This window comes from Capsicum annuum, chromosome 3 (genome assembly GCF_002878395.1).
Source record: "Capsicum annuum cultivar UCD-10X-F1 chromosome 3, UCD10Xv1.1, whole genome shotgun sequence".
NCBI lineage: Eukaryota > Viridiplantae > Streptophyta > Magnoliopsida > Solanales > Solanaceae > Capsicum > Capsicum annuum.
The window spans coordinates 264,247,019-264,257,917 of record NC_061113.1 but is presented as its reverse complement, the minus strand read 5'-3'; the positions used below and the strand labels follow the sequence as shown (position 1 = coordinate 264,257,917).

Genomic DNA, 10,899 nt, shown 5'->3' with positions numbered 1-10,899 from the left:
ATAATGAATTGAGGACATGTCCTTGTTTAAACAGTATAAATGTAAGCGTGACAATATCATCCAACAAACAAGCTTTCAAAATTTATTTTGAGCCATAGACATTAAATTTCTTTTTCATTTATTTTTTAGGGTTAGGTCTAAGAAGTGGGCCAGAGTTTTGGGGTTATGATTTCCTTTAACATTTTTAAAAGAAAAAATATAACTTTTTTAAAACTACAACATGGTCCCTTTTTATATTTTTTAATTTTCAAAATATTTATTAAAATCATTTAATATTTTCAACTACACATTTCTCTCTCCTCAAACTCTTCCTTCTCCTGATTTTGGTTTCTATTTTTTCGAAAAAAATAATTCGGCTGATTCTTGCTTCCTTGGGTGAATTTTTTGAATTTCTCTTGCTCAGGCAAGTGTAATTTTCTTCCCCAATCAGTTCTAAATCCATTTTAGTAATTTTTTTCGATGACTCTTTGTGTTGAAATTTTTCGATCTTGATAAAAATTACACTGTTCTTCGTTCAATTAGTCAAAATTTGAGTGTTTTTAGTTAACATTGTCGATTTCACATGTTTAATCGGGTTTTGCTTTGGATACTGATTAGAATTTTTTTTTCAATTTTTGTAGTTATATTGCTTTTGATTTTGAATTTTTTGTACTGAATTGAACCCATTTTAATGGTGTTCTTGTTGTTGTGAATTGCACTGCTAAAGTTGGAACTTGAATTGCATGTTTGATGTGAGACATTTTTTCGTTCTTCTTAATAGACCAGTGATCGATAGATCGACCACTACAGATTTGTTTTTGCTGCATTTGTTCGTTTTTTTTAATAGACCAGTTGTCAGATTCATTTTTTGCTGTAGATCATAAATGGTGAGAAAAATTCATAGAGCGGTTAAAAGACCTGCTTCCATTGCTTCTACCAGCAGGAAGCGAAAATCCGAAGAAGTTCTGAAAACTTTCAAGAGAAAAAAACCCGTAGTCGATGAATCGGAGTCGAAAACCGAATCAATAATCCTTGTCGATATTTTCAAATATGACGAAAGTAGTGCACACGAGAGTGAGGATGCTGAGGATAGCAAAGGTAAAAGCGAAGAAAAAAGTAAAAGTGATAGCGGGGACGGTGAGGATAGGAAAGATAGCGGAGACGGAGAGAAGGATCCCCTCTCCTTGCCAATTTGTGCAAGAGATATCTCCGTTGAGTCGTAGGCCTAACAACTTGGATGGATGATCTTCGCTCTTTTCCTACAAAGATTTCTATGAGGGCAAGATAGCGATGTATCGAGAGTTTAGACGGGTTCTCGTTGAACAAAAATTGTATTGTGATTTTAAGAAGACATGTTTCGGACATTTGAGGCATATTTTAATGGACAGATGGTTCATTATATGTTCTTGCGACGTATAAAAAATAAAAAAAACTGCATGAAATTTGATTTTGTGTGAACGGTAAGCCAGCTTGTTTCGGCTTAAAAGAATTTTGTTTGATTATGGGGCTGAATTGTTCAACATATACCCGTGAATAAAAAATGAACAAAGTCCTCCAAAATGGAGAAAACTTTCATTTTAAGGTGACGAAGAATAAGAGCATTACTGCTGCAAAGTTGATTAGCCTGATGAAAGGTAATAGGCTGAATAATCAACAAAAATTAAAGTGTGCTTTGGTTTGGTTTATGCACGCGATGCTGCTGGCAAAGGACCCGTCAAAGAAGGTGGATTCAGACCACATCAAGATGGCGACTGATTTAGAATTCTTCAAGGGGGAGGGGGGTATCCACGGGGAAAAGAGTCATTTGAGCTGACCTTGAGCTATCTGAAAAAGAAGACTGATCTGATCGAGCAAAAAGAAACTTTTGTCAAGAGGAATAATGCATCGTACGGGTTATTTGCCTTCCCTGGACGTTTCTGGTACTTATAATCAACCAGCCTATTGATTTATTATAAACCCCTACATATTTATGCAGTAATACATAGACATTGTAGACTTACTTGTGCTTTTATTGATTGCAGGTTTGGATATATGAGGCCTTTCCTCATCTGGGAAGGTACGCCGGCAAGTCGTTGGATTCTCCCCTGCCTATTCCCCGTCTTCTTCGATGACACACGTCAAAGTGCGACAACATAAAAAAAGATGACCCGTTTAAGTACAAAGTAAACAACACAAAGGTAAAATTATACTTATTATGATATGATATTAATATTATTATAGTAGCGAATGTCTTGTAATTTATTTTTATTTTTTTATAGATTGTGCATCCGTATCTTACCCCTACTGTCCGTGAGATGGAGCAGAGATATATGAAAACTTTTAATACATACATGGACAAAGTTAAGGATACGTCCATCGATGCGTTGAAGGCACAACTAAAAGGTGTGATTGTCCTGACTTCATCAGTGGAGGTCGCGAACGAAGACAAAGATTTGGGTGGCCACCATTATGTTCTAAGTCCACCACGCGCTTGTGATCATGCTGGTTCAAGTGGACTCAAAACTTCACCAGACGCTTCTGATGACGATGACCTGCGAGAGTGCGTTTCCTTGCTCGAGAAAAGTCTACTGAATATTGCTTCTTTTGTTAGAGATGAGAGGCTGAGGAGAATCGATAAGAATAAGAAGAAGCAACAAGAAGAAGGTAAATTAATTTATTTTTTGCTTTTCGAATTTAATTTTGTTGCATATGTTTAGTAATCCTTTCAAAATAATACAGTGCACCTCGATAACCCCCCTCTTAAATGGCATCAAGTAAACCTCGAAGAACTTGCAGTCGCAGTGATGGACATGACTGCAGTAGATGAAAAAGGTGAAGAAGAGAAGAAATAGAAGAGGAGAATGCAACAGATGAAGAAGAGAAAAAATAGAAGAGGAGAATGCAACAGATGAAGAAGAAAAAGAAAAAGGAGAAGATGAGGAGATGACAGCTGAAGCAGAAGAAGAAAATGAGGAGAAAACAAAAGAAGATGGTGAAAAAAAATCAGAAGAAGAAGAAGACAAAAACGAGAAGGCAGTTGAAGAAGAATTAGTGGTCGAACGAGAGGTTGAAAACATTGAAAAAGAGAAGAAATCATCAGAAGAAGAAGAGAAGAAAAATAAGAAGAAACAAGTTGAAAAAGAGGAGAAAAAACATGAAGAAAAAGAAGTAGATGTGATGGGCATCGTTGAGGAACTCAATCAAGAAAATAAGTAGTTTTGTGGATTTGGAACAAACAATTTTCTTAATGATTTATTTTTTTTAGTGATTTGTTCTTTATGGATAAATTGAATTACATATATTTCACATTTTTTTTAGTGATTTGTTCTTATGGATAATTTAATTACATATATTTAACATGTCAATGATGGCATTTACTGATGAAATAATGTTCAGTTATTCCATCGTCTCGTTAGATTAAACAGCTGGCTGCATTGTGTTACCAGTTCAGCTGTTGTCCTAATTTATAGTGGTTGATTGGAAACATAATAGAAGCTGTTCTCTATAATTTATATACTTAACATACTATCAATTGAGTAATTCATACATTTACTTACCTTAAATACCATGATTTATAGAGGTCGATGATAAAAGACGTAGATATAATTCTCTATTAATTATAGATTACACCCAGGATTGATTTAAGAAGCCTTACGTCTATTTATTCAGTTTCCTATATCCCTATTACACCTTTCCAAAAAGACAACAACAATAACAAACAATACAATAATTTTTTTAGGCCTTTCTCATTTTCTTCGACCAAAATCAACCTTTGCTTTACTTGATCCCTCTCCATTTCAACTTCTTTTAGCGATCCTTTTAAGTAATCCCTTTGCTCTTCGACTTCTTTTAGCAATGTCATGAGTAGATCTTTATTTTCTTCGAATTTTCGAAGCTTTTGGAGTATATAAAACTTGGAAGCGCCTAAAAAATTTGATGTCGATGGGCTGCTCGTCGATGATTCTTTGTCAAGCTACTTAAAAAAAGAGCATCCGCCATTATCCTTTCCAACCACACAATTAAAGAATTTTTGATCTGGATTTCAATCGGTGCGTGACGTCCTAAAAACAGCTGGATTGCCACAATGACATATGTAGGACACTTTTACATTTGATTTTTGGGATGCTTGAGACATTATAGTTGTTAACAAAAGTTAAAGCAAAAAAAAAATGAGAGTGTTAACACAAAAATAGCCTTCCTTTTACAAAAGAAAAAGTGAGATATTACCGTTGGGTGTTGATTTGACGTGTACTTTATTACCGTTGTAAAAATTTGATATTTTAATTTTTTTTACTGTTGGTCTTGTTTCATAGACCATATTTATAATCGATGCCTTTTCAGGCTTTTGATAGATGATTCACCGAATAGATATACAGTCTAGCATATACCAAGAGCTAATTCCTTAATAACTTCACTAGACGATGCTGCATATACATAGACCATAGCTAAGACATATTTTGAGAAGAATTATTTGATCAATAAAATAATAAATAATTGAATTTTATGCAATTAAAGGAGCTTGAACAAGTTATGTGATCATATGAGAGTCCACGTAAATTGGATAAGGTGATCAATGATGTGTGAGGATGGGCAGTGGATGAACAAAAAACATGCATGGGGCAATGTTTACCCAAAGCACAAGTATGTTGTAAGGAAATTCATTTGTTCAACCACAACTCATCACCTCACACCTTGTTTCACCACTTTTAATTTATATGAACCCTCATATGATCAAATAACTTGTTTAGGCTCATTCGATTGCATAAAATTCAATTACTTATTATTTTATTAATTAATTAATCCTTCTCAAAATATGTGCTAGTTATGGTCTATGAATAAATATCATAGTCTAGTTATTTCTTTGTGGAAGTAGTTAATAGTTTATGATAAACCATATAAGATCGAGTACAAAACTAAGTATAGTCTAGCATAGATTTTGTACAACTTCATTAGTACATGCACTAGACCATGGCACATATTTAAAGACCATGACTAGCACATATTTTGAAAAGGATTATTTAATTAATAAAATAATAAGTAATTGAGTTTAATGCAATCGAATAGCCTAAATAAGTCATGCGATTGTATGAGGGTCCATATAAATTGAAAGTGATGAAACAAGGTGTGAGGTGATGAGTTATGGTGGAACAACCAACATCCTTAGGGCAATGTTCACCAAAGCACAAGTATGTTGTGAGGAATTCATTTGTTCATCCACTACCTATCCTCACACATCATTGCTCACCTCATCCAATTTGTGTGGACTCTCATACTATCACATGACTTGATCAAGCTCCTTTAATTGCATAAAATCTAATTATTTATTATTTTACTGATTAATTTTTTTTTTCAAATATGCTACTAAGGGCAATAAACCAATACTGTATATTATTGACAAAACTAGCAGTCTATGAAATTTACTGAACACAATCGATGGGCCCGTATTGTTTAAAGCATCGATTATATATTTTTTTGAGCATAGATATTGAGACCAGTATCGAATAAACCCCATCGAATCTACAATTAATTTTGTATAAATTAACATAATCGCGGATAGACCAGATTAATTTTTCATTAACATATATGAATTAATTTGACGTCTGACAACTTTCCCATTCATCTTCTACCTTGATCTCATGCAAAAATTCTAAAAAGGAAAAAAAATGTAAAATTACAGTGGCAAAAAATTCAGGAAAAAAGAATTAAACCAGAAACAAAAATTAAACAAGCATTAATTTCACATCTCACAACCGTTTGATTCATCTTCTAACATCAGAAATTGCAAAAAATTAAACCAGAACAAAATTGTAAAATTTAAATTTACTCGAATGTAGGCAAACAAACATATTTCATTGATAATTCGTTGCAATGATGGTGCAGAACCATATTTACAGCAAAAACAAAGAAAAATAAAGAAGCTTTCATCTAACATTTCTAACCATGAAAGCTTCTCCTTGCAACGAACTTAAAAAAATAAAAACAGAAATAAAAAAACTTAAAACTAAGGGGATGGTGGGGGGTGATCATCTCCTCCGGTTCCATATTGAGCCGCTCCACAATCGCCCATAAAAAATGGGCAATCCGTCAGAGTTCGCGGTGGACATGCTCCCAGTCCTGCCCCAATCCATAGGAGAGGCGATTGAAGTCGTTACGGAGGAGGAGAAGGTTGTAGATACGGTTGATCCTCCTTTTGGATCTCAAAGGAATGCCTGACATCTTGTCGATTTAATCTGATTTTGAGGTGATGAAGATGAATTTTGGGTGCAGTAGATGGGTGTTTATATAGACCAAAATAGAACCCTTTGGTCTTCCCGCCCTTTCATTGGTAGACGTGTGAATGGTGAAAATCGAAGAGAGGTAGCGTATACCCAATCGACGCAACGTATGATTGGACGTGCAACAACTTTTTTGAGGTATACTAAATGCTCAACTGTTTACATTTGTCCCTTTGAATATTTAAGGTTTTTAATAGACTGTAAATTAGATCGAAAATATACCATGTGTTAAATAAAGAATAAAAGAAATAGACCGGACACACAATATATGCAATACTTTAAAAAGGTCGATAATAGACAAAGAGTTAAGTCGATAAATTTGGCAATAATCAGACAACTGAAGGTTTTTCAAAATACATACACTGCCATGACTTACAAAAACACACATTCATACAAGACTAACTACGATTTGTTGTTGTTACAAGTGGTTCTTTTGTGCCCGGGTCTCTTGCACAGTGAACACTTGTTCCTCCTCTTTGACTTGAAAGTCTCGCCCACGCCCTTAACACGTTTTCTTTTCTTCCTTCTGAGCTTGGTGACCATGAGAGATGGAATAATGTTCACGTCTAGCAATTCTTGTGGCACGCGCCATTCGGACTCCAAAGAGACAACATTAATTGATTTCGAATACACAAGGAGGTACTCTTCCACTTTACACAGGGGCCAAGAGTAATCATAGACTCTCAAACCATAATCTACACCGTGATTCGATCGCAAAGCGGCCATCGCGTGATCGCATGGTATTTTGACCAGGTCAAACTTCCTACAAGAACACGACCTTTCCAGTAGGTCGACTTTGGCCTTACAGCCACTTCCGGACACAGTGTATTGCCTTTCGTCCCTGCTTATGTTCTCCACATAGAAGGAGTCACCCTCGCTCATATTGTCTCTTAAGATCTTTTCGGCGGCGGGAACAAATTTGTTATCCTTACATTTGAGGATGTAGGCACGCCTCTTCCTGAATATTTCACCAAACCTCTTGGCAATCGAATTGAATATGGATGCCACGGGGTACTCCCTTTCGTTGATCAACATAGCGTTCACTTACTCAACAATATTTGTGGTCATCACGTCAAACTTGTTGCTGGGGAAATATGCCTTGCTCCATTTCTCAAAACCAAGCTCATGCTCGAGGAAGAAGGCGGCCTCGGGACAGTAGTTCTTGAATTCCACTAAATGGTCGCTAAACTCCTCGGGAGAATATGCCTTTGTCGCGTTGTAGAATAGATAGAGGTGTTCTCCGCAGTGGTAATTTACCCGAAGATTTTCACCTAGGTGCCTCATGCAGTACCAGTGATGAGCATGGTTGTACGCGTTCGCGATGTCATTGGTTATACTCTTGTGCCTATCGGAGATAAAGCACAAATATGGTCCATCGACCATAATAGACTTCAGGTTCTCAAAGAAAAACATCCAAGATGCATCGTTCTCCTTGTCAATGACGCAAAAGGCAATGGGATAAATATGGTTCTCCATATCCTATGCAACCGCGCTTAGCAGTGCACCCTCGTACTTGCCGTATAAATAAGTGTTGTCGACCACAATAACCTTTCTCATGTGGGCAAATCCCCTAATGCAAGGGCCCAACGATAAAAAATAGTACATAAACCTACAATCGACCTTGTTCACCATGATGGAATAGGTAGTACCAATATTAAGAGCGTCGATCATGTACGAAAAAACGGGCAGGCAGGAATACCTATGCTCCGCTGTCTCTTGAACCATTTTCTTGGCAATCACACCCCCCAGCCAACATTTCCAATGGCTTGTTCTACTTTTCAAGTTCTTGAAAATGATCCGCCGAATCTCGCTAGTGTCTGGACCCTTTTCTTCGCGATACATGTTCACACACAGTGATGCAATGAATTTAGATGAGATTTTCCTATGGCAGAGGGTGGTGTATTCAACGCTGCAACTGTGATCGGCAACGTATTTATAGATGACGAATCTGTCCGTGCATTTATACTTCTTCGCTCGCAACATCCACCCGCAGCTAGGACAAACACATTTCACCTTGAGGAATTTGCTGCAACTCTTCAATGTAGCATAATCAAAAGAATTTCTCACAGTTGCTACGTCCAACAACAATTTCAGCTCCTTTTTACTGCTAAATGTTTGATTTACCTAAAAAGTAATTTCGTCGGAGAAGGTGTGGTTGGTTTGTGCTCCCAATTCGTACTCTTCTCCCCCTTCTCTCGAGAAAATTTGATCTTCCAATTCCATTGAATCATCTTTCAAATCCATTGGATTAGCATCCAAACTCTCATTTTTAAATGAATCATCTTCGTCGATTGTCGACTGTGGTGGTCGGGTTGTCGGAGACCCCAGAACGATATTTACTCTCAATAATAGCCTAGAGCCATCGGCAACGACATCCAACATGTATAACGATACATGCCGATCATTATTTATGAACGTGGGATGTATTTTACCCTGCCCATTCATTACATAGCTAATCGCAATGTTCTTTGGCTTGCATTCTAATTCTCTGCTCTCAATTATGCTTCGAACCATGTCGTCATATGATCTATTGCGACGCAACTGGATGAGCACTATCTTCTTTGTAGATGATTTCCACCTCCAACAGTTGAGACCCTCCTCTCATGCACCCATATAATTACCACCCATGACAACTACCTCAGCTACAGCCATAATAGACCACAAAAATCAATAATAGATCAAGGTTTAGGTCTATATATGGTCGATGACTGGTATGAATACGTCCGTACAAAGACGCGAATCGACTAATTTTCGATATAATTGTTGCCCTCCTAGCTCTGAGATGGAAAAATGTATGTCTAGGACTTCTAAACTACTAAAATATATCTAATGACGAGGTATTGAGAGGATTTGGAAAGCTTTTCGAGCTAGTAGAAATGGTAAAAAAAAAAATTTGGAATTTTTTTTCATAAAGGATGGAACAACAATGGAGGCAATGATGAAGAATGGAGATTTTCAGTTGTGATGAACAATTTTTCGTCGGATAAGTGGCCGAAATCGAAAGTTATTGGAGAAAAAGGGAGCTCCTATTGGTGGCTTCTTGGACAATTTTCTAAATTAAAATAGGAAATATGAAAAAAATGGTGGAAATATAAAAAAAAGGTGGGAAATATAAAATATTAAATAAATAAGATAGGGGACTAAAGTGTAAAGTTTAAAACCTATGCGGTAGGTTTGGATGAAAGAATGGATGATGTCATAAATGTCTCTAAACACCTAATTTTTCAAGATTTGTGACTAAATGCCAAAATAAATTTTGAAAGTGTCTAAATGTCAAATTATTCCAACAAACAACGCCAATGATCATGCACAATTCTCAAAGTCACAATATTTATACCCATATATCAAAGAGATAAAATAGAATTAAAGACAAAAGCAGAAAGGTATTGGGATAGATCTGGGATTACCCAAGTCCACGTGGTTTGATAAAATGATAAATCTATAGGAGTTTGGTGACGAAAATTTACAAAGCCAAGTCCAAATGAGTTTTGAAGCGATAAGATAAAAGAAAAATGACCTTCCTATATAATTTTAAAAAGAAAGCGTCATAAATAGTCTCTTAATTATAAAAGTAGGTTTAAAATTTCATAAAATTAAATCGCAATTCATTTTGTCAATTATTTCTCTTTCCTTACCACCTTTTCCTCATATTTATTTCGTGAAAAAATTTCTAACCTCAACAATTCAAAATTAAATTTTTCAGGGAAGAAGACACAAACTCTAATAAAAAAAGTATATTGGTGTTGCTAATGGCTTGAAATGCTATGTTCCGTAGAAGACAATAATAATAATAAAGTTCGATGCAAGAACAAATTTTTATTATTATTGAAGACAACTTAAACCAAGCAAAATTCAAGATGGAGATTTTGAGCATGGTCCTAGTAGTTTAAAAGAAAGTGATCAGAGAAAGTTAATAGTGAAAATGACAAAATCGTGGAAAAAAGTAGTAGAAAAAAAATTCTCATGAAGGTAGAATTCCGTTAGTATAACTCCTACGTTGTTTATATTAAAAATAGATAAATAAAAAACCTGATAAAAATAGTCAAAAATCAAATTTGATAAATTTTATATAATTTAAAAAATCAAAACTCAGAAGTATATAGTTAAGGGAATATTTTAGACTTACTCATATACATAAGAGACTATTTATGGTGTTTTCTCTAAATTTTAACCGTTAATAATTATTTGAGCAATGAACAATTTGAAAAATGTTATAAAACAATAAAGAACAAGAAGAAGAGTAGGGAGAATAGAGAGAGTGCTTGTTATTTCTTCTCTTGAGGAATGAGAGATCATAAGATTATAAATATAATGAACAAAACCCCTCTATTTATAGGGAAATTTGCTTCAAATCCTAATAGATATCAAAGTAGATCTTGATAGACATTCACTATAATGTAAATACATTTATAACACTCTCCCTTTGAATTTCTAATTAGTAGATAATGTGCCTCGTTAAAACCTTACTAGAAAAAACCCAGTAGGAAAAAAAAATCTAGTGAAGGAAAAAGTGTACACATCTCTAATTATATGCATTTCGGCTGCCTCATTAAAAACCTTACAAGGAAAACCCAGTGGGACAAAACCTCGTAAGGAAAAAAGAGTACAACGCGAATTAACTCCCCCTAATGAGAACATCCTTGATCTTTGCATCTCGATCTTGTGC

General features: G+C 35.3%; 3 protein-coding genes across 3 annotated transcripts; 1 reads left to right on the top strand and 2 right to left on the bottom strand.

The window, feature by feature from the left end:
• The first annotated feature begins 99 nt into the window (after positions 1-99).
• On the top strand, positions 100-3,279 carry LOC107864735. Its single transcript, XM_047410017.1, has 4 exons — positions 100-1,898; positions 2,001-2,156; positions 2,238-2,622; positions 2,698-3,279. The coding sequence occupies exons 3-4, from the start codon at positions 2,274-2,276 to the stop codon at positions 2,808-2,810; spliced, it is 462 nt and encodes a 153-aa protein (XP_047265973.1). The 5' UTR covers positions 100-1,898; positions 2,001-2,156; positions 2,238-2,273; the 3' UTR covers positions 2,811-3,279.
• Positions 3,280-6,635: 3,356 nt separating this feature from the next.
• On the bottom strand, positions 6,636-7,268 carry LOC107864736. Its single transcript, XM_016711167.2, has one exon. It carries the CDS (start codon positions 7,266-7,268, stop codon positions 6,636-6,638), a length of 633 nt encoding a protein of 210 aa, XP_016566653.2.
• A 444-nt stretch (positions 7,269-7,712) lies between these two features.
• Positions 7,713-8,747, bottom strand: LOC124896917. Its single transcript, XM_047408794.1, has 2 exons — positions 8,413-8,747; positions 7,713-8,340 (listed from the first exon to the last, which is right to left on the bottom strand). Exons 1-2 carry the CDS (start codon positions 8,745-8,747, stop codon positions 7,713-7,715), a joined length of 963 nt encoding a protein of 320 aa, XP_047264750.1.
• Positions 8,748-10,899: the final 2,152 nt, after the last annotated feature.

Coding starts and splice junctions, on each gene's coding strand:
- LOC107864735 (XM_047410017.1), top strand. CDS start 2,274: ATGGAGCAGAGATATATGAAAACTTTTAATACATACATGGACAAAGTT. Junction 2,623..2,697: donor GAAGAAGCAACAAGAAGAAG/GTAAATTAATTT, acceptor AAAATAATACAG/TGCACCTCGATAACCCCCCT.
- LOC107864736 (XM_016711167.2), bottom strand. CDS start 7,268: ATGTTGATCAACGAAAGGGAGTACCCCGTGGCATCCATATTCAATTCG.
- LOC124896917 (XM_047408794.1), bottom strand. CDS start 8,747: ATGGTTCGAAGCATAATTGAGAGCAGAGAATTAGAATGCAAGCCAAAG. Junction 8,341..8,412: donor TCGAGAGAAGGGGGAGAAGA/GTACGAATTGGG, acceptor TCAAACATTTAG/CAGTAAAAAGGAGCTGAAAT.